The sequence below is a fragment of the Manacus vitellinus genome, unplaced genomic scaffold (assembly GCF_001715985.3).
Source record: "Manacus vitellinus isolate BGI_N305 unplaced genomic scaffold, ASM171598v3 scaffold_29_pilon, whole genome shotgun sequence".
NCBI classification, from domain to species: domain Eukaryota; kingdom Metazoa; phylum Chordata; class Aves; order Passeriformes; family Pipridae; genus Manacus; species Manacus vitellinus.
The window spans coordinates 3,221,646-3,244,520 of record NW_021940207.1 but is presented as its reverse complement, the minus strand read 5'-3'; the positions used below and the strand labels follow the sequence as shown (position 1 = coordinate 3,244,520).

The 22,875-nt window shown below is 47.4% G+C and overlaps 1 protein-coding gene across 3 annotated transcripts; it reads left to right on the top strand.

The window, feature by feature from the left end:
- Window positions 1-4,510: 4,510 nt before the first annotated feature.
- COPS7B (COP9 signalosome subunit 7B) lies at window positions 4,511-22,720 on the top strand. Of its 3 annotated transcripts, none has more exons than XM_008924502.4 (7): window positions 4,511-4,523; window positions 6,404-6,579; window positions 7,806-7,881; window positions 9,410-9,498; window positions 9,976-10,178; window positions 11,329-11,434; window positions 12,750-22,720. In XM_008924502.4, the coding sequence occupies exons 2-7, from the start codon at window positions 6,418-6,420 to the stop codon at window positions 12,906-12,908; spliced, it is 795 nt and encodes a 264-aa protein (XP_008922750.1). In that variant the 5' UTR covers window positions 4,511-4,523; window positions 6,404-6,417; the 3' UTR covers window positions 12,909-22,720. The 3 variants fall into 3 exon arrangements, 1 of the variants encoding a protein (XP_008922750.1); XR_003915888.1 differs by lacking the exon at window positions 4,511-4,523 and having other exon boundaries at window positions 12,750-17,678; window positions 18,434-22,720; XR_003915889.1 differs by lacking the exon at window positions 4,511-4,523 and having other exon boundaries at window positions 12,750-18,539; window positions 21,437-22,720.
- The last annotated feature ends 155 nt before the right edge of the window (window positions 22,721-22,875 follow it).

Sequence of the window (22,875 nt, the reverse complement as noted above, 5' to 3'; positions counted from 1 at the left end):
TCCAGCCTTGAGTCCGGGTGGTGCCGGGGACCCCGGCGCTCAGACCCAGAGCGGCTTCTGGTGGAGACGTTCAAACCCCACCTGGACGAGTTCCCCTGTCACGAGCTCCAGGGTACCGTGCCTTGACTGAGTGATCTCCAGAGGGTTCTCCCAACCCCGACAGTTCTGTGATTCTGCGCATCCTGGGGCTGGAGCCAACGGGACCAGCGTTATAGAGAAGGTTTAAAATAAATAGTATGCTTCCCTTGGAACAAGGGCAGCCTTCTTTGTGCTGCAGAAATTTGAATCACAGAATGGTTGGGGTTGGAAGGGGCTAAAATACCATCCGGTTCCACCTCTCTGCCGTGGGCAGGGGCACCTTCCACTAGAACCTGCCTCATCCAGCCTGGCCTTGAACACTTCCAGGGATGGGGCATCTACATCTGGCCAACCTGTACCATTGCCTTACCACCCTCATAGTAAAGGATTTCTTATTTAATCAAAACCTGCTCTCTGTCAATTTGGAGCCATTCCCCTTGTCCTGTCTCTACATGTCTTTGCAAAAAGTCCCTCTCCAGCTTTCTTATAGGACCCCTTCAGGTACTGAAAGGCCTCAATAAGGTCACCCTGAAGCCTTCTCCAGGCTGAACAATGCAAATTCTCTCAGCCTTTCCTCATAGGAGAGGTGCTCCAGCCCCCTAATCATCTTTATGGCCTTTATGGTTTTGTTGCAGAGTCATTTGTGGGGGAAAGTCTCAGGTTTTTTAGCACATCCCAGGAGACAGGCTGTTCTTTAATGTGAACAAATTAACCCTTCTGTTAACAATCTGAGCGCAACTGATACAAAGCATTAAGTCATGATGAAGGCAGCAGTTGTAATCCAGGTTCAAAACAGGACCAGTGAACATTCAGGGTGACATCAATACACTCACTCATGGCTTGACTTGCTTCCAAATCAGCCACTGTACAAAAGTGGAGAATGTGAACATTAATAAAGGCTGTGTTTAATGCATAAGGACAAGGCCACTGCCAGTATCACCAATAAGAGACCTTAATAAAAATAGGCATCATTTATTTCCATGATGCGTGTGATTCATGCTCAGTTCCACACCACCGGTTGAAAGTGTATGAAGGGATCATTTTGAGTCTGGGCTGAGAGCCAGGGGTGCCCTATACTAATATATATCTATCTTGTATTAAAGAGTCTTTCCTGGGTTTTACCTAAGCTGTGGAATGGCATGCTGTCTAAGGAGAAGGGACAAAAGGCCACTGGGGAGAAAAGCCTGGTGAAGATAAAAGATAAGTGAGAAAAAAGCAGACTTGAAGATGGCAGAAACAAATGGTTGTGTGGGGAAGAAGAGCCTGCCAGGTGGAAGGAAGTAGGACATGCTGGATTACACAAGACATAAGGAACTCAATCCTGCTTCTGTTCAGGCTCCTCAGAGATGAAGGAGCTGAGGCTAAATGGATCTTGAGGTGAGGAACTCTTGCAGTGTTGAAGGGCTTCTGTACCACAGGGGTAGGAGTGTTCCTGGAATTTTGAGTTGGAACCTTTGTGTTTTCTGGCCAAGTCTCAGAATTCCCAAGTTTGCCTTGCTATGTAGGGAAGCACAGGCCTCTCATTTTTGAACTTCTGAAAATCACTAAAGAGCTCATGGCTGAAGTGTGAAGCTCTTGTGACTACTGCAGGCAGGAGCAGCAGTGGAACATGTGACAGCACAACTCAGAGTGACAGAAACCCTGGGATCTCCTTGCAAAATCCTTGGGCTGCATTAACACAAACAGCACTTGTCTTAACAATCTTTGCAATCTTAACAATATTTGCAAGAAGGTTGCTGCAAGTCTCACCATCCCTTGGTGCCACTTTGAACTGAAAACTTCCCCTTTGCTTTCATGTCTCTGGCAGGTGTAGCAGTTCCTGAGCTGCCCTTGCAGGTGAGAAGGCACCTCCAGCCTGCTTTCTGCTTCCCCAGCAGCTGCTCTCTCAAGGTGCAGGTACACAAGGTGGTGTTTCTGCAGAGCAGCATAACTGGGGGATAGTGTAATTAACTGGGGCTTCATCTCACCCCACACTTGATGGAAGAGGTTGTACAACCACACACATGCAACCACCCAGACATCACTCTTTGCCTTGCCAAGGTGTGAGATGAGAGTCCAGCGAGCAGCTGAGTGTCTGGATCCTGGGAAATGCAGAGAGTTTGACAGCTCCTATCACTCCATGCTCTGGAGGTGTGTGCTGGCAGCTGCAGGGGTTACGAGGCTGGAAGGAATGAGGATGAATGGATGAAGCATGGGGGAAGCACACACAGATGAGGAATAAACTGCACCTGGGATGATGTCAGCATTTATGTAGCCAAGCTTTCCCCTAGGGCTACTGGCCATTCAGTCATGTGCAGGTGCCTTTGCTCCTGCTCCTATAATGCCATGGTGCCAACAGTTGATTTTATTTTGCTATAAGTTGTTGGGAAGTAAAATTATTACAGACACTTTAGGAACCAGGTCCTAATCCTGGCAGCTTAATTTAGTCTAGTGCATGAATTCTTTTCACAAGAGTTTTTGATTTAAACCACCTCATTTGCGAAAGGAAAACTTAAACACAAAAGTACTTTCCCTGTCAGCCCTCTCCTTGGTGAGGCCAAGTGTTCTCAAAATCTGGGGGTTCACGACTCCACTGCTTGGGGATGTTACTCTGGATTTATGGTTTCTTTGCTCAGGCAGTGCAGAGAAATTAGTTGAATTATCTGCTGCCTAAAAGAGACCTGGACTGCAGAATCACAAGGGGAAGAGATGGGGTGAGTCAAGAGATAATGCCAACATTAAAAGATAAAATGGATTAACATCTCTCTGCGCAGGACAGGCCCTCCTGGCTGACCTACATGGGGCTTATAGCTGATTTTTACCCACAGGCTGTAGCAAGAGGTTGCAAAACCAATCCATGAAAAATAGCTCACAATCATATATTTCCATTTCTATTTCAGCCTGGGATCTGAGCTTTAACAAGACTTGAGACAAAGGAGGCCACGCACTGCTTGTCCAAGGCCACTGTTCCAGCACGTCTGGGCCAACACAAACCGTGGGGAAGGGCCTGGTTAGGATGAGATTAAAGAGGTAATTCTCCCTCCCTATGCAGATGGGAGCTAAGTGTGGCTTAAGTAAATTACTGAATGGCTTGTTATAGCCCTGGCTGAGTTCCCTTGCTGTGCAGGGCCTGTTTTTTTACATCCAATTTGCTTTGAAGCCCAGAGTGTCACAACAGCATTCCAACACCTGCATCTCTGTGCTTCTCTGGCATCCCTTCTCTGGACAACGGGACCCTGGGGACCTGCTGTGGGTGGCTCTGAGGCACAGGATAAGCCCTATCAGTTTCCCTAATAATTTCTGATGTTCATTCCTTGAAAGCTCCCCCCTCCTACTATGCTGGTCCATGACTTGATCTTCAGGGACTGGCTGACTGAAAGCCAAAAGCACTTTGCTCTTGGCTGAAGGATTTTTAGCAGAGGCACACTTTATTCACAGCGTGGCATGGATGAGCCTACAGGCCTCCGTGACAGAAAAAAACCCAATTCCCTCGTTTCCACCCTTGCTCTTATACCCTCTCAAGAGTCTTTCGGCTCCTGATCTGTGTCCTGGAGAGGATCTGAACCCTTCCAGCTCCCTCCCTGCTCCCTCACATCACAGCCAGAGCTCTGCCCCTTTGGCTTGTCATTTGTATGGATCATTTTTCTATGGAGTTTAAAATCACTTCTAGCACCATGTCATCTTTCACCCCATTTCTTGGCATTTCCCAGGAGGATTGGCCTGAGAGGCTTGGCTGGTAGAATCATAGAATATCCTGAGTGGGAAGGGACTCACATCCTCAAGCTCAAGTCCTAGCCCTGCACAGGACAACTCCAAGAATCCCATCACATGCCCATTAACCTCCACATAGAATCACAGATTCATAGAATAACTAGAATTAGAAGGGACCCCTAAGGATCATCAAATCCAAATCCTCTCCTTGCACAGCCCCAAGAACCCCACCATGTGCCTGAGAGCGTTGTCCAAATGCTCCTTGAGCTCTGCCAGGCTTGGGGTTGTGACCACTTCCCTGCGGAGCCTGTTCCAGTGCCCCGTGCAACCATTCCATCTAATAATGGCCCCACTTCCAATGACGAAGTGGCCTGACCACGGTGACCCTTCGCACAGGCTATTTTGGGGCTGCAAACCCCCGCGATGCCGCCACCGCACCTCGTACCCCCAAAAGCAGAGGCGGGAATTTCCCTTGCTTGTGCTGAAACCGCTCCTCGGTGAAAGTTTGCTCCAAGGGCCGCCGGACCGTGGTTCTACGGCCGCCAGCACACCCATCCCGCCGTGCCTATCGCGGTATCCGAGGGATGCCGGGACGCACTTCCCGGTCCTTGAGGTCTCCCGGGCTGGGGCGGAACGTTCGGCGCGGCCCGCGCGTTCCGGGGAAGGCCGCGCCGCGGACACCGCGCGCCGCCATCATGGCGGCCTTGAGGCGCGCGCTCGGACCCGGCAGCACGGGCGAGAGCGGGAGCCGACAGGTAACGCCGGGACAGGCGGCATTGAGGGATCCCCCGGTATATCACCCCCTGCGGAAGGGCTCGGCCTGCTCGGTGGGGCCCGGGGGCTCTGCCGGGGGTCTGGGGAGGGACGGCAGGGCCGGGAAACCCCCACCTCCCTGTGCGGGGTCTGCGGGCCGCTTCCCGCCCTGAAACCCCCTCAGAGAGGCCTGACCGGGAGAGAAGCCTGGTTTGTCCCCGTGTGCGGGTTGTCGTAGGCTTTGGCCAAGCTCCGTTGGAGTGTTTTGTGTATTTCAGTCACTTCTCACCAGGATAAGGCGCTTGTGGAAGCAGCGAGGTATTCCCGGGGTGCGGACAGGTTGCAATAGCACCGCTGTTGTCTGAACGTGTACTCGGGTAGGGGCAAATGGTTGGCATTTCTTCCCTATCAGGGCATGGATGCAACCAGCCAGTCCTTTGTAACCTCACACTCCAGCATGTGGTTTGGTTACCTGTGAGGGAGAAACAATGGAACCGAGGTATCTGAATCCCATCCCCAGCCCTCCCAGTCCGTGTGCTCTCTTGAGGAAATTGTCCTCTGTGTCTGTTTCTTCTCCATGAGTAGGGAGGGCAGCACTGGTGTATGAGGAGCCCACACTGAGTGTTACTGTATTGCAGGGATTTCTCAGTCAGCACTGAGGTGCTGTTCTCGTGTTGCACTTGTGCCTCTGATGGAAAGAGGATTTACACTAAGAGCTGAGACATCTCTGTGTGCAGAGTGTGAAATGCTGTCTGCTCAGGTTGAGACCATTGAGGTGTAAAATAGCAGGGTAAAATGTATTTTTAGAAGTTGACTAATACAGGAAGTTGCGATGGCTTCACAAGCCTTAATTTGGGTAGGCCTGGTGAAACAGTGAAACCCCTGTGTGACTGTGCTCCCCCCACAATGTGGGCCCGGTGGTCACATAGAACCAGACACAATCTCTGATGTTTGGTTCTCTGCTGATTGTTTGATTTTCTTCACCAGAGTAAAGGTTACACCCTCTACTTGATACTTATCCCATACAAACATAGCACAACTCCCCCCCTTATCTGCCAAGTTGTTTGCTGTCTGAATAACATGCTTGGGAAGTTTTGTCTCAGTTGTTTGTAAACAAACAACTCGTTTTGTGGAACTTGTTAATAAATAGTGGTTTAGGTTTCAAAAACAACATGTTGGTGCTGGGAGACAACATGCACACCAGAAATGTCAGGCAGCGGAGGAAGACAAAGACCTCTCTTTACAGGGACTTAAATAGAGCCTTTGTAGACAGGGTATTTTTATCACTTGAGCTTTCCAGTTAACCCAAAACACTTGAACTGTGCGGTGCAGACTGTTGAGCTGCTTTACAGGCCAGATCTCTTTGCCTTTTGGGCTCAGAAAGCAGTAGGAATTATGTGCACACACTTTATCTGTAGGCAGTGTAAAAGGAAAAGGTGTAGTGTCTGGCCATACAGTGTGGATCAGTCCTTCACAGGGAATTATATTAGTGGCTGGTTTTGGGATGTGTAATGAGGAAGGAGGAAGCCTCAGCTGACCTCTAATAGATGTATCAATAAGCATCTTCACAGTTGGCATTAATTGGCAGCATCAGTATAAGGAAAATCTGAAAACAGCATGAAATCTAAACTCCTTTTCTACTGGCAAGAGCAGATCCTTTTAGGGGACTGAGCAGACAGAAATTTTGCTCAGATACTGTGTGAATCATTTTTGCTCCCCAGATAAATCAGCAGTTGAACCTGCTGAGTTTGTGGCCTGCCCCTGGGTGCAGGAGAAGAGCCTGGCTCTGCTGACACTGAAACAAGCTCAGCAGCTCCTGGTCCACTGCCAGGACTCGGCAAAGGAGGAGGGATGTATTAATATTATGTTCTTTTATTGACAGATTGAAAACTGAGAATGGCAGGAGAACAGAAACCGTCCTGCAATCTTCTAGAGCAGTTTATTTTACTGGCCAAAGGTACAAGTGGCTCAGCTCTGACTGCTCTTATAAATCAAGTGCTGGAGGCTCCTGGGGTTTATGTCTTTGGAGAGCTGTTGAAGTTAACAAACGTGCAGGAGGTAAGAGATGAGTTTCCATCCTAATGCCCTTTTCTGCACTTCCCCAATATGAGGGATCCCCAGAAATTTCCACACACAGCCTGTGCATGAAATTTCTGTGCCAGGAAGGGCCTGATGCGACTTATGTTGGTTCTGAGATGTTTGTGTGTGAGAGACTGACCTTACTTTTGCCTTGTATATGTTAGGTGTTAAAAAATACCTATATAAAGCTTTGCTACCTTAATGCAATTGCTAGCACAACAAAAATCTGGCAACAGCACAGTAACAGTTTTAGGAAGGCACTTAGCCAGCCAGCAACAAAAAAAATCCCTTTCTATTCCTTTGCTGTCCTGGAAAGCAGAACTTCAATGCTCTCCAAAAGTCTTTGTGAACAGATGTCTAGTGTATCAGGCCTGGGTGGTAACCAAATCCAAACCATTTCAAACCAAGATGGAAAGTAAGTTCCAGAGCTTTTGCTGAGAATGCCTTGCCAGCCCCTGCCTATACTCCAGTGAGGGAATCTAAGCTGAGTATCTCTGCAGCTGGAATAATGCAGTGTGCAGCAAGTTTGGCTTTCCAGACAGGCTCTTAATTATGCCCAGAAGTGCCTCTATGGTTATTCAGCATCAAATCACAAGGACTTTTTTTTTTTTCCCCTGGATTTGTGTGCAGCAAATTTTATTAAAAAACCCCAATCAATAAAAATCACTGCTTGGTGCCGCTGTTACTCCATTGAAGTGTTTGCAGGCAAGGAATGCTGTTACATTTGAGTGTTCAAATGCATTCAACTCACAGCGTTCCAGCTTGCTTTGCTTTGAAGCTGTGGTGGCTCTGCAGGTGAGCTGCCTTAGCTTTCACAGTCATAGCCAGGATGCTTAACCAGCCATCACCACTGCCTGCTTGCTTATCACATGAGGAGAAGAGCTGGCCCTGTAGGTTGTCAGCTGAAATTAAGATTTGCCTCTTTCTTTTACTTCCTGAGGTGCTGTACAAAGCAGTTGACAGCCCAAACTCTAGTTATGTTCTGGTGCATAGAAATGGCTGGATCACCTTGACTCTAAAACTGCTGAAATTTGCTGCTGCCTGTGAGCCCTTAGAAAGAGTCCAGCTCTTTAAGACCGAGATGTAATTGCTTTTCTGGCTACTTCTTGTCCTATGCAGGCTTAAACCATTCTCTGGAGAAGTTGATTATCAGGGTTGTGTTGACTGTTACCGTTTAATGTGAAATTTCTTTTCTCCCCACCCAGCTTGCTGAAGGGTCCAATGCTGCTTATTTCCAGCTGCTGAACCTGTTTGCGTACGGAACATACCGAGACTATGTAGGTAAGAGACTGCTGCCTGATTGCAGAGGGCGGGGCTGGGCTGCCCTCTGGGATTGTCAGAGGCAGTTCCTTGCTTTCTGTGATGCCTGGTGGAGTGTGGCTGGGGGAAAGTGTCCAAGAACAGAATTTGCATGGGAGGAGAGTTCTCTGTAGGGGTTCTCTGGGTCCTCTGTGCTTTTTAATTGCTAAAATTAAAGGAAGGGCTAGAGACCGTGGTGTGTTACTGGTTTTTTATGGGACTGCAGTGCTGGATGGAATTGGTCTGTAGCAGAATTTGTTGATGTTCACTGACCACTTACCTCTGCAGAGAGCAATTTCAGACATGTGTTTGGAAATTTAGATGACACCGGTTATGGAAACTGCAGAAAACTTAGACAAAATTGTTCTGCATTATTTATAAAAACCTATATGGTTTATGAGACAACCTTTTATTTCATGACAGCTCTGCTGAAACAAAATAAAGAATTTCTTAGCTAAAATAGAAGTTGAAATAATGACTTTTATAGAGCTTCAGAAGGACTATGTGTGAATCATCTTTGTATCTGTCAAAATATGCTTTTATCTCTGGTGCTTATGCTTCCATTCTGCTACAATTTAATGCTTCATTTGTGAGTAGCAGCCTCATCCAGACCATTACAGAGCGTGACAAAGAATTCTGTCATAGTGCTGGCTATCACTGTGGTGGATGAGCTATCTAGTCCCTGTAAGGAGAAGTGGCATCTGTAAGTGCAAGGACTGGAAATTCCAGTGGCTGTGGAGCAACATGAGCCTCATGAATTCTGTGACTGATTAGAGGATGTGTTTTCTCTTCATGGCTCTTTTGTCCCAGCATGTGACAGCACAGATCGTTCTTCCTTTTCTAGTGAAGAAAGAGAGATGGGTAAAAGTAGTCAAAGTGTAGAGCATTAGATGAGGTGGGATGGATGGGAGAACTTGAGTGGCCCTGAAACATTCATTTCCATTAAAGTAGATATTTTAAAGAGTTTTTTTGCTTTGGAGAGCTGCCAGTTTCCTTTCTGTTTTTAAATATTCATGAGGCACATGGATATAATACAGTGACGGTGTGGCCATCTAGATTAATAATTTTTCCTCTCTTCCTCAGCCTGGTACTTTACACTTTCAACTCTAAATTCTGCAGTTCTTTAGAGAAATAAAACCAGCTGTATTTGCAAACAGATTAGCCAGGGAGGAAGATTTTATTCTGCCAGCTTGTTAATGAAATAAAAATTACTTGTTAGAAACAAAACATTGACCAACTGTTTTGGCAGGGCACCACTTGTGAATTACTTTCTAATTCCAGAACCAGAATTACTAAAGAAGCAGAGAAGGATGGAATTGTCAAGCTGTTTTTAACTTTTCCCCTCTCTCTCTGGGTGTGCCAATCTGTCTGCAGCAGCAGCACTCTCTGCTCACCAGCACCCACAGTTGCTGGAGGAGTTCAGCCTTCCAGGGTTTAGTGTAGCATAATGTGCCTGGGTTATATAATTTCTGAAGTAGAGTCCTGAATCTTGTCTTTTTGACATTAACAGCAAACAAAGACAACCTGCCTGAATTAACAGTGACTCAGAAGAACAAGCTGAAACACTTGACGATCGTAAGCCTGGCGTCCCGAATGAAGGTAACATGCCTGGAGTGTGACAGCACTTGTCTCTTGGTTTAGTGTTCTCTCCTGGTGCATATGGGACATTAGCCTAGTGGAATTCCATGGATGAGGTATAAGTGTGTCTGAACTGACATGCAAATTGGTCAGGAAGGCCTGGGAAACTTTGTATAGTTCATTCACTGCTGGAAACGGAGAATCATAGTTAAAAACACTGACTTTTTGTTCTAGAGAAGGCTAAGCAATACTTAATTTCTTCTGCAATCCCATTACCTTTTTTCTTCTGTGATGTGCTAATACCAAAGCTTCAGGAATTACTGAAGTTGTGACAGAATAGTTCATGGCCTGGCAGGTGTTTGTTCTGCCACAGTCACTGCTGCTTGTGCAGGTTAAAGTGTAGGATACAATAAATGTTTGAGTCTTGACCTTCTGAGACTTAGCTGTTCATTTTTGGCTCTAGGACTGTTAACTTATTCTTGGTCTTGCTGTTTTTAGTGCATTCCCTATTCCGTATTGCTGAAGGACCTGGATATGAGGAATCTGAGGGAGCTGGAAGATCTGATTATTGAAGCGGTTTATACAGATATTATCCAGGGGAAGCTGGATCAACGAAACCAGGTGTTAGAGGTGGATTTTTGTATTGGTAGAGACATTCAGAAGAAGGACATCAGTAACATTGTCAAAACACTCCAGGAATGGTGAGGCAGTCTCTCTACCTTTCTTGTTCCTTGTACATAGCTTGTCCTGTTTTTAGCTTATCCTCAGTTTCAAGTGCTGGCTCAATTTCACCATGTTCCATTAATCAGGAGTCTTGTGCTATAAATCGGCACGTGGAGGAGGAGTCTGTTGGGCAAGTTTTCCAAGATCCCATCTGGGATTCAATTTGTGTAATGTATCAAGCCAAACTACCACATTGTGAGCTTCTGCTCACACTGTTGCTTTTACATGGCAAGACCCCAGCGAGGAGTAGAGGCCTTTGCAGAGAGAGGTGCCAAACTGGACTCAAGGTCCTGTGGTGGGAGCTACTCCCCTTCCTGCTATTACACTTGATAACAAAAACAGAACTTTACAACCTTTTTCACTGTGATGAGAACTATGTGGGCAAATTCTAGGGAATCACTGCTGCCTGCAACCATAGTGGGGCTGTGGTATTATCATTTTGTATCTTTGCCAGGAGCTGCTTCTCATCTTTTTATAGGACTCCTTTCCCCGAGAGAAATTCCCCTGTAGACTGTGGAGCCTGTGGCAGGTCTTGAGCTGACTGGGAATTGCTTCCTAGTTGCTGTGGTAATGAGCACATGAAAAGTAATTAAACTGGTGGGTAAATACACTGTCCTGAGGTTGGGGCAGGTTTTTTGCTTCTCTACTCCAGCTCTCTCAGTCCCATCATGGCAGGAGGGCTCTGGCAGCTTCCAGGACCTTACAGCCCTATTTGGAAGGTAACAGTGAACCCACTGCCAGTTCTCTTTTTGTCTTTTCCAGTCCCGAGTTCTTGTCATTTGAACAGTTATTTCAGTATCACTTTTTTCTTTAATTTTAAAATTTTTCTTACTTTTAAATTATATGTTGCATCCCTGTTTAAGCTGTAATTCTGACTGAAAAGAAGGATTGAAAGTACATTGAACCTGCCGTTACTCTTTGATGGTAAAAGTAACACAGACTCTCTGGAGAATGCTGTGAAACATGTTGAGTATGCAGCAAAGCTTTTCTTGCCAGCTTTTTGCAGCTCTAAGCAGGAGGTATAAATTTAATAATCTCTTAAACTTTTGGATGAGTGTGACTTTTCAGTGCCTGACTGAGCTGCTCCAGAGAGGACTCGCAGACACTGACATCGTTTGTATCTTGCAGGTGCGATGGTTGTGAGGCAGTTCTTTTAGGAATTGAGCAGCAAGTACTTAGAGCCAACCAGTACAAAGAGAACCATCACAGAACTCAGCAGCAGGTAGAGATGGAGGTGGGTACAGATTAATTTCAGGCTGCTCTATGCTGTTTGATAAGTGTTTGTTTGCTGAAGAAAATTATCTGGTAACACCTGGTTGATGGTCATGGCTCTCTGGCAATCATGCAAATAAGGTGTGGAGTAGGAAGAAAACACGGCTGTTTCTGAGTGCTAGTAAGACCACAAACAACACATTTGCCCACTGTGAGCAGATTGCATCTTTCTTGATACATTTTTATAAATTTAGGGCAGGTGACTGCACTAACTGTTGTCCTATATTGATTTGTGTGGAAAACTGTGCTTTCGGCACAAAGCTTTGATACAATTCTGTTCCTTTCCTACGAGGCAGGCAGGAAGGAAAAAATAAACCATTTCTTTTTGGTTTGCACCTGAAAGTGTGATTAACAAAAATCTCTGGAAGCTCGTTGCTTTTGCAAAAAGTGCCCCCGCAGCTCCCCCGGGGGTCGGGGCGGCCCGGCCGGGCCCTGCGCGCTCCCGCCCGTAGGTGGCAGCACGAGCCCGCGGTCCGGCCCGGCCCGTGCCACCAAACCCGGGTGGGAACGGGCCTCCCGAGGCTCTGGATCAGGGATTATTTCTTGCAAAGTGCTGCATCCCTGCAGGTTTATGTTTACATGTGCTTGGCGGCTCGATCGGCATCCATAGCACGTTTGGTTTGCCAGATGCCTTTGGCCTGGTGTTGGTGCACCTGACTCCCAAACCTTGGTTTGTTTTTTTTTTTAAAAGTTTGCTCATTGTATTTGTAGTGAGCCCTACAGAGTTCCAGGGGACAGAGGATGGTACCTGGTGACATATCTCTCCTTTTCAGCCAGAGTAGCAGAAACATTACTGCTGCCTCCCATGAAACCAGTTTCTGTTCCCGCTTCTAACAAATACCTGTGGCTCAGCCAGCAAGCCAGGTCAAATGGCATTTTCCCTTTTCAAGTGCTGTCCTAAGAGTAAATTTTTCTTTCACCTTCCTGCTTCTGGCCAACAGAAAGGTACAATGGCTGCTTTCTGCACCAAGGCAGTAGTAGGTCCCTCCAGCCAGAAAGAAAGGTGGCAAAATATTGTGCCATTGTCTCTTAAGAAAAAAAAAGGAATCCCCCATTATTCCGTATTTGACCCAGACTGGAAATATTAACAGCTCTGGCTGTAATTGAGGATGAAACGTTACCTTTAATAAAGTCAAATGCAGAGCACGTTACTGCTGGGAGAGTCTCTTTTGTAATCTCCACTCTGTACTCCAGGGGATTTTCAATATGTTTATGAACAGTTTCTGCTGCGAGGGGAGGAAGAAGCAGGTGCTGATTCACTGTCTCTTCTTGGCCAGGTCACAAACATAAAGAAAACATTAAAAGCTACAGCCTCGTCGTCGGCACAGGAGATGGAACAGCAGCTGGTAGAGCGAGAGTGCCCTCCACACACAGAACAAAGGCAGCCCACAAAGAAGATGTCCAAAGTCAAAGGGCTGGTCTCCAGCCGCCACTAGAACATACCATCTAAATTGTCATTCAGTTAGGAATGACAACAGGAGGAGCAAAAAGGGCCTGCAACTCCTTTTTCAGTGGGTTCTGGGCCAGTCCCTTCCAGGCTGGCAGATAAAAGCCCTGTTGAATACAGCTCCCAGTTAGCAGCACCTGGCTAAGTTACACTGTGCTGCCCCTATGAAGTTTCAGGGTGTCCCTGTTCTGGTCTTCTGAAGAGGGACTTTTAAAGAAAGGGACTAACCAAAAGGGGCAGAAAAAAACCAAAATATCTGTGGACAGTTTTGCTCCCTCCCAGCTAGTTTTATTGCTGCTTAACCTTGAGGAAGCTGCTGTACTAAATCAGATCTTGGGAGAGCTTCTATAGCAAGTGTCTGAATCCCAGGGTTGAAGTGTGGCTACCAAAGCCAGGCTGGGAGTGAGGAAGCCATCAACACAGATCTTTTCATTCCCAAAGGGAGTGCAGGAAGGTTTCTAGGCCAGGAACTGCTTTACATGGTAGTCTTCAGCCTTTCTGCTACCCCTTTCTGTTTTAAACTGGGGTGAAATTCACACTACCTCGCTCTGTGAAGCTGAGATCCAGTGCTGGGCTGTTTACTTAACTGTCTGTTTACTGCCCTTACTAGGCCCTTTAATCTCTCACAGATTTAAAGCACTGTTCTGCATCTCTGAGGCATCAATACAATAAGGAGGGAGCAGGCTGCTCTTTCTCGACTTCCTTCTTGCAGGTGGTCAGGGGCATGCTAGAAATTGTTCCTCCTGAATGTGATGTGACCTCCCAGAGCTGCCTGTGAGTTGTTTCCCCCATTGATACCTTCGGAGGGTAATGCATTCACTCTTCCTTGGATGCTGGCGACAGTGGTCTGCACGGGAGGGGAGCCTGTTTGGCATCAAGGCAGGCTGGTGGCCCAGGACCCACTGGCAGGGGTCGCAGCAGCATCCCCTTGCTGAAGCAATGGACTCGACTAGTTTTACTGAATTTTGAACACTTTCAGGTTGTATTTTCTTCCCTTGTTTTTTGTACATTGTTGTGATTCTAAAGCATTTCAGCCTTTGTTTTGTGAGTTTTTTTTATTTGTTACAGACTAACTTCAGGTGATTTGCACCTAGTTTGTCAAGGTGTGGGGTTGTGTTTTTTTTAAGGGGGAAGCATTGGAACAGCAATTCATGAAAAAGCACATTTTAGAAAAAAAAATTAAAAATGCTGATTTAATGTCAGAGTCTGGAGTCTTGACTTTGAGGCTGCTTTAGGCTTGTAGTCTAGTGGCACTTGTTCACTTGAGAATTTACTTGATTCTTGGTGTATGTTATCCAAAGGTGTGACTGAGCTCCCTTATTCATGTGGGAGGCAGGGAAGCGCTCTTCACGTTTTTTCAGTGGTTCACCTTTGTCCAACTTTGTGCAGAAGGATCTGTGGCAAAGCTGGTAGCTGAGCCCAGTGTCCTGAACCTAAACAGCTTTGGCTGGTTGTGGAAGGTTTGTAGCTGTGCTCTGTCTTAGGCCAGTCGATTCCTCCCTTTGGGTCTAGCAGAGTGTGCTTTGTAGTTTGGCCCCTGCATTTCACTTCTGTAAAGGGAAGAGCTTCCCATGAACGGGCAAGGGAGCTGTTGAAGCAGAGGACTGTGACAATCCTCCAGTCCTGCAGCCAGCTGTCACCTGTGCTTGCTTGTGCAGTGCACGTGCCTTCCTCTTATTGCTACCAGGACTCTTTGCCATCTGCATGTTTGCAGTCCTCAGTCACGGGACTTGTTCACTTCTGAAAGTAAATCCTTCTCCTTTTCTTCTCCTGCAGAGCAGGGACACTAGCTTTTAATCTGGAGAGGTAGATCTAAATAACCTCTCTCCAGCTTTCTCTGAGTCAAGTCGCAGAGGCTTCTGATTCTGATCAAGCTTCTCATTCTTTTCCAGCTCTCTGTCCTCCTAGAAATGCAAGCCAAAATATTCCCAGGGAAGGATGTTAAGTGAGCAAGTCCAGAGCACAAAGCCTTCCCCTGTACCTCAGGGGAGCTGTTCCCCAAGCACTGGCAGTACTAGTTCCTATTCCAACTTCTCCCAGTGTTTAGCTGACAGCTTCTGAGACGTGCAGGTGGACTTTGTGTCCCCAAATCTGTGTGATAGAGATGAATTGGGTCTGTTTCTGGCTTGCTGTGTGGACAGCTGCAGCATACTGGTTGTCCAGTTCCTCACTGAATTTGACTGGTGAGAATAGGCTCTGTTTTCTTTCCTTCTCATTTTTAATATCAGTCCTGTAAAGAGGCAGGAGGAATACAAATGCCTTTGGGCATTGTTTTTAGCTCCTCAGCAAGCCACAGTCTGCTGGGGAAATAGATGTGAGTTTGGCACCCTTGGTGTTTGTTCCCTGCCAGTTACAGGAGTCACATTAGTTTGCTGGAGCTTCTTTAGTGTGTTGGAAGTTTTCGAGTTTGTTCTTACGTTTTTGCTGTTCTCAAAGCCTGGCTGGGGGTGAGGATCTTACTCATGCTTCGGTACACATTGCCTTTGATCAGCAAAGAAGCAAGGGAGAAAATAGCACTTTGAATAAAGAGCTGTCCCATGTTTGATGGCGACAGAGGACAGAGAAGGGACTGGGGTATTGGAGGGACTGGAGCTGTTTGCGTGTTTGGCTCTCCTGGTGTGCCAGCGTCGGGCTTGGTGCCGCAAAAGGAGGGGGGTGTCTGCGATGAGCCCAGGCTGAGATGAGTCATTAACAAATGACATGCACAGAGTACCTGGGGGAGGCAAACAGCTCTGCAGCAGCTGGTTAATGAATCTGGCTTGAAGGAAAGAGTTAGAAGCTATTCCGGGAATGAAGCAGAAGGCAGAGTTGTTAACAGGGAAGGATGCAGGAGGTGCTGTGCTGTTTGAGAAGGACAACAGATAAAGATTCTGTTGGCTCCCTGTGACTACAGGAAGGGCAGCAACTCGGAGCAGAGTTGCATGAATTAGGGGCTGATGGGGATTGGACTGTGAACAGTTTTGAGTGGGGAGTGCCCGGGGAGCTTAACTGTGCTATGGGAATAAGAGGGAGGTTGGAGCAAAGGCAGTTTTGATGTAAACTCCCATGTATCGCATGTGCCTGCTGGAGGCAGCTAAGGCAGCTTGTCTGAGCGCTGCTGGACTCTGCTGGACGCTGCTCCCTGGTGTGGGGAGAGTGTCCTGCCCTGCTTTGGTTTATGGCAGCAAAGAGCTGCTCCAGCTGCAGCTCATTCCAAGATTGCAGCAGGGCAGACTTTGTGCTATTGAACTTCTGTTTGCCTCCTCCACCCCGAGGGAGACAAAGTGGATGGAGCTGCCTTCCCTTTTGCTCTTCAGGGCTTTATTGTCTAGCTTTGTGTTCTGCAGCTCCACTTGTACTACTGCTTGTTTAATATGGAATTGAGCACTGAGCTGGAAAATGGAAGAGAGGATCTCAGCTGATTGCAGTGCTGGTAGGCTGCCCTAGCCCTAAAGCTGTGCCTCATGCTAACAAATGTCCCTGGCATTCCTGCTGTGACTCGGTTGATACCAGCTAACATCAGGCAATTCTGGAATATGATAAAGCAATGCTGATGTCAGTCTTTTACAGAAGAAAAAAGTTTTGGCTCAAAATCTATTCATTTTTTACTTCCCTCCTCACCCTCTTAGGTAAGTTGAATGCCAGGTTAGTCTTGTGTTGAGAGCAGGAGGGAAAGTCAGTGATGCTGACAGACCCTTCTGTGTTCAGATTTGTTCAGACCAGTCCTGCAACTGGTCTTGTGCAGATTTCTGAAATCCGGTGGGTGCTTTTGGAGCTGCACTCAGGGCTAGCAGATCTCTCTCCATGGATCAGGTACAGGAGTAGGACCTGCACAGCTGCTCTCCAGAGTGAAGCTGGGGAAAGCAAAGCTTTTGTTCCTTTAGAGACAGTGGTAGGTAGAAAGAGTTGGCCATTCTCCCACCAGCCCTGCAAAGGGAATTTTGCTGAACAGCTTTCAGTTCCTGTAAGAATGGAAAATGATACAGACCTCAGAGGGTGGCTTTGGTTTTAGTGTTCTTGTCCTATGGGGGTGAAAGGCTCTGCTTCATGTGTGTGAAGCAGACTCGGGCTTACTCTTTGCAGGGGAGACAGAAGGAAGAGTGCCCTTAGCTTTGATAGCTGTATTGGAACGTAACAAATCACATGGGTAACCCAGACTTTTCCTAAACTTTCAGTTCTCTACAAGTTTATGTGAGTGCAGCTAAACTGGAAACCACATAAAGCCACCCCTGCAGGGTAAAACAGTCCAAGCTTGTGTGTTTGTAGGGCTGCTGTGCTGGGGTTTGTTACTTCAGCATCTGAACCAATTGCAAACTACAATGGAGAGAAACAACCTTGCTCTTTATCATTCTTAAAAATGGGGAAATGGAGAAATTTAAGAACCTATAGGCCCAGCTAGCAAGATGTTGGGCACTTAGTCCCAAACAAAGTCTCTTGTTTTTTTTCCACCCCACTAATTCCTCTGTAGCATCTGACTTAATGCAAGGGAACCAAAACCTGAGTCTACATAGCATATTTTTGTATAATCTGAGAGAGTAACCCAGGGGCAGCAGGGAAAGTAAATTAAAGTTTAGAGTGATCTCAGTTCCTGCTTGTAACCTCAACCTTGTATTCTTAATACAGAGTTTTACCCTGACAGTCTGATTGAATTTCTCGGCAGAGTTTTTAGAAATATGTCATTGTTTCACTCTGCTCCATGATGAAGGTCTGTGTCTCTCAGGGACTGTTGACATTTTGCTGATATTTCATCAAGTTTGGCCCTACCACAGAGCTACCAGAGGTAAGTGATTGAGGTAAAGAGAGTGCATGTTTACCCCCTAGCCTGGGCTGACCCTGTTCTCAGTGTCCCCGTGGTGGTATTCCCCTCTCTGACTGCTGAACCAGGCAAGGAAAAGGCAGAGCAGCAGTTTGCTCCCTGTCTCCGAATCCGCAGGCACAGACGCTTCTTTTTCCCACAGTGTTTTCATCTCAGGAGATACCCTGTTGCAAATTGCCTGAGTGTGGTTGCTGTGACCACGGCTTTTTCTTTATAAGCTCCAGTGAATGCATATACACACTGGAAATTCCAGGCAGTAATGGGATGCCATAGGGTCATTTAACAGTCCTGAAAAGTGTATTTCTCCACAGAGCACAAAAGAATTTGTGCCAGTAGCACTTGCTTAGTGTAATTCTAATAGAAGATGGGACACCCTTCCAGATCTCCAGGTCTCCTAGAGAGGCTTTGGAACATCTGCATCATTAGGGCATTTTTAAAATGCTGTAATCACACATGATACTTCAGTGTTTCCAGAAAAGCTGTTTGTGGTGGGTAAGCGAGGCCTCGCTCTGTCAGGGATGAGCCTTTCTGCGAGTATTTGGAGCTTGTCTGACCATAGGCTGTATCTTCATGGGTCTCAGGTTTGGGAGTAGTGCTATCCAGCCCTCCAGACTCTTCCCAGAGATGCAGTTAATCTCAGCACCCCTCATGTTTTGGTCAGTCTCATGATGAGCTATTGCAGTAAGTAACGTCTCGGTGTTTCATTGTCACCTTCGCAGCTGTTAGAGAGCACCAGCTCCTTCAGGATCACCTGCCAGCTGTGATGCTGTACCTTTTACATCACGACTGTGAGATGACACCTCTCCCTGCTGGCAGACAAGCCAGGTGGGTAGGCATTGCTCCTCAGAGCTGTTCTGCACCTCGCGAGGTGCAGGCCATTGCCTGGTGTAGCATAAAGGAAGTCAAGGACAAGGACAGCGTTATAAATAAGGGGCAAAGCACAGAGCTGTGTCCTGTTCCAGCTCTGCTGCAGTTGCAGAGAGCAACCTTGGGCAGATCAGCTCCTCTACAGCTGTGTTTCCCAGGACAGCCTTGCTCCTGCGTGCTGACTGTGACAGGGTTTGTGAAGGGCTTTGGTCTCCTGGCTGGGCAGAGGTTCATTGCTGATGGAATTGATGCGTATGTGCATCAGTAGGGGGGAAATCTTAAACCTTTTAAGCTTTTCCAGAAGTCATCTTCCTCCTCTGTAGCATATCCTTCTTTTCTCCTGATGCAGATAAGGTGGTCCATTGTGGGAATATCAGCCCGGAGTATTATGGGTAATATTCCAGGTTAATTATGGAGGGGGCAGGAAAAATAGCCTGTGCCGTTTTCAACAATATCAAAGGGATGCTACCTAATGATTTTCCTATTAGCTCTTTTCCCAGCCTGCCAGAGTCACTGCAGAAGTGTCATTTACAAAGGCAGTTTGCAACTCATTACCCTGGATTTTCACTGTAGTTCTGCTCCAGAGAGCGTGGGCTTTTGCTGTGTGCCCCAAACCTAATGAATTGCCTGATTCGGTTAGTGCTGCCATCCCTTCTGACAAGGTTAGTTGCTGACTGACAGGAAGGGGCCTGAATTCAATTCCCTTCTTGTTTTCGACTCACGCTTGTGTCAAGCTCAGGCTCCCTCTGGAAGCTGCCCTGTGATCCCTTCCCTTTGTTTTTCTCTATTCTGAGGGAAGCAGCCCATGCTTGGAGAAGTCCTGCAGCAAGTGGCAGGGGCATGTGTGCTGCTGCCCCTGGCAGTCCCTGCTCAATGCCTCAAGTCCCTTTCCAGCTGGAAAATTCCTTTGCTCTCCTGCTCTGGGCTTTTCTTTTTCTTCATTGCTTTGGGATTTGCTGTCACCTGAGCTGGGCTTTGTAACCCTTCAACCAATAAATACCTTGGAAAAGTTGTAATGTGGACTGGGGGAAGAGAACTGATTTCCCACACATTAGAGGGCAACTGTGTCCCTGTTGTGGGAGCTTCAAGGTCTGCTCCAGCTTTGCCAGGCACTTGTATAACAGCGCTGGAGAAAACTCTTTGTCCTTTTTCACTAGAGAGCAGTGTGCTTTTTCAGGCTGGGGGCCTATGGCTCAACTCCTGCTAGGAATAGCTCCTGAGAGGAGAAATCAAGGCTGTTCTTATATCATGTGACAAGTGCTACCACTTGGAAGCTGAATGTGGCTACTGCTCATTCGGCTGGTGGTGCAGGAAACATGCAGGTGCTGAGAGTGCCAGTTTGAGCTGAGTGTGGACAGAGGAACCTGGGACTCCTGCCCCCCTCACTTCCAGGTCTGTGGACACACACCTGCTAAATGCTTTTCTCTGAGCCTGCAGTTGAGATGTCAGATGCCACCCCCTGAGGCTGCAGCTTGCATCCAGGACATCTCTTGTTCAATTACGCTGTCTCTGAGCTGGGCTGTGGCAGGGGAGTTTTTTAGTGCTGACCCTGGATCCTTTTACTGGATGTCTTGAGGATCTGATCAAGCTGGCCCACAGGGGAGGCAGTGATGTTTCAGAGATCAATTTGTTTCTGCTGCACATAGTGCCTCCTCCTGCACTCTTAATTAGATTCCTGTGGTCCCTCTTTCTTGCTGCCCTTGTTTGCTACTGAGCCCCTATCAGGGAGACCCCGTTGTGGCCATATCAGCTGCTTGCTGTGCTCTGAGGAGCTGCTTCTGATTCCCGTTCTGGCTTGTCCACTGAACTGAGGAAGGTGCCCATCAGTGCTCTGGAAACTGACCTCTGCTGGCAGTGCCACTCTGCCTGTCAGACCCGCCAGTCTGGCTGTGCCATGGGGAGCCTGAGGTTGAGTGGATCTGAGTTATCCCAAGTGCTCTTTCACCCCCAAGTGCTGCCTTCTCTCTTGCACATCAGCTCACACCCCCATGTGGGCACAGTGTTCCTGTCCTGCAGGTGGGAATCCACATGCTGAGGGACAGGGAGACTTATCCCTGATCAGAGTGGAAGCAGTAAAGCGAGGAACCAGGCTATTATCCTCTTCCTCTGCACCAGGAGCTCTCACTCTGATCCCTCTCCTTCTGCCAAGCAACTGTCCTTTTGCCATGCAGCTTTGTCCTTTTCCTTGGCCTTGCTCTTTACCAGTGGATGGAAGGAACCCATGCTGTGCTTTTTCCCTTGGACTATGCTGCAGAGGAGAAACAGGAATCCAGACCGTACATGACTCCAGGCTGTGATCTCTGATCTCCCCTGAGGTTCTGCTTCACTTGGGTGGTCAAACTGTGTGGATTGAGTTCCTTGGACTGGGTCCCCCCCACCATGTTGAGGAGAGCCCCTCTGTCACCAGGCAGGTGATTTTATTCCAGCTCTGGCTTGCAGCAAAAAACCAAAACTGGAAGGGGAATTGTCCCCACCTTGGTTCCAGCCTGGCACTTTGTTATGGTCACTACTCTGGCTTCATGCTCAAGGACCAGGACTCAGAGAGACCTGCAGCACCACCTTCTTACACCCTCTTTTCAGACTTGGTGTGCAAGGTCTGCACAGTAAGCAATTCCTTATTGTCCCTTAGGTTTGCTGGGTGACAGTGGACAGTACCCTCTAATGGGCATCTCTTTAGCCCTTCCTTCCCTCTAGAGATGTGTGAAGCTGTAGAATGTTGTATTTGCCTTACAGAGCCCTGTCATTACCTGTGGTCAGCTCTGGAGGGCTCCAGCTGACCCTCGGGTAGGGCACTGAGCTGCCACCGGCCCATCCTGCCTCCCTCCCTCCCAGGGTCTTGATTTTGTTCCCCATAGGCAACATCTTATGTGGTCCATCAGCTGCTGCTCCCTGTCCAGCTGGACTCTGTAGGCACCACGAGGTGGGTACCTGTCTCTGATGGAGTCTGTGCTCATGCAAGGTTAGAAATGTCACCTGTGTGCCCCTAACCTGATGATTGAGCTGTCGGGTGTCTGAATGAATCCTCTTGTTCTGTAAACCTAATGTTCTCTAATAGTTGGGGTGAGTCTGGCTGAAGGTTTCTATGGTTTCCTGCTGGTTGCTAAGGAAAAGGATCGCTCTGCCTCTGGGTCTTGGTGACTTTCTTTTTGCCCTGTCCTAGGTACCGGAGCCCAGCAGAACATAATGCTTGTTGTTTCCCAGCCCACTACAATGGTCAGGGCATAATTTGTGACTCCTGTCACGGCTGGGCTGGGCGCCTGCCACTCTTTTTTTCTAAGGCCTCTTTGAAGAATGAGACCAAAGAGCCTTCATGCAGGCGTTTGCATGTTTGCTGCGCTCCCCGCCCCCTTGCTTGCTGTTTCCTTTAGAGCTCCAAGTCATTTTAACGATTTATTTCATGCACTTTACATAGCAAGAACCTGTAGCAGCAGCTGTGTCCATGAATCCTTACCAGGCAGCCCTCAGTATATTTTGGTCTGTCTACGTATTGTCCCAGACACAGTTAAATAAATCTCTGCTGGAGGAAGGGACTTTACAGCTCAGCAGCAAAGGGCTGGCGAATGGGAATATAAACAAGATACTCAGTGAGCTGCCGGATCCCGGAATAACAGTGCCTCTGGCATAAAGCTCTGTTCCCACCAGCGCAGCTGGGGGCCAGATCCAGTGCGGGCTCTTTGTTGCTGTCAGCAGGGACTGCGTCTCCATCCGGCGCCCAGTGACAATATTATAGCTACAGGGTGAAAGTTGGACCCAAACCTGCAGACTGGAAGCAGTTATAACATGTCTAGGCCAGATGCTGCCCTTGTCACCCTGCTGTCGATCCGGGGCTCGGTTGTTGAACGTGGTGGGCTCAGTTCCACGGGTGCCATTTGGGATCTGGGCATGGATGAGCTCAGCTGGGTTCTGTGGAAGCTTGGAGCTGCTCGCAGCACCGGGCAGCATTGGATCCATCAGGGCATCACAGGATTCACAAGTTTACTTTTGCATATGGGATCAAAGCTTAAAATATCAGCTGGCCTTTCTCTCACTCCTGACTTTTCTAAAACATCTGAACAATTTCTTCTTTAGCTCTGTTAAAATCAATCAATCTGACATTTAAATTGTATGTGAATTTGATAAATAAAGACAGGTTACAAAATGCCACATGGAATGATTTTTTTTTTAAAGTTTTCCAACTACTTAGGACAAAAAAAATGTTACAATGCTCAACTTTTCATTTAGTTACATAAATAATTTTTTTATAAATATCTCTTTATAAACAATATATAAATAGCTTTACAACATAAATACATTT

What these genes read in the sequence shown, in the direction of transcription:
- COPS7B (XM_008924502.4), top strand. Translation starts at nt 6,418, where the DNA reads ATGGCAGGAGAACAGAAACCGTCCTGCAATCTTCTAGAGCAGTTTATT. An exon ending in AGTTAACAAACGTGCAGGAG is followed by an intron (nt 6,580 to 7,805) that starts GTAAGAGATGAG and finishes CTCCCCACCCAG; the next exon opens with CTTGCTGAAGGGTCCAATGC. An exon ending in AACATACCGAGACTATGTAG is followed by an intron (nt 7,882 to 9,409) that starts GTAAGAGACTGC and finishes TGACATTAACAG; the next exon opens with CAAACAAAGACAACCTGCCT.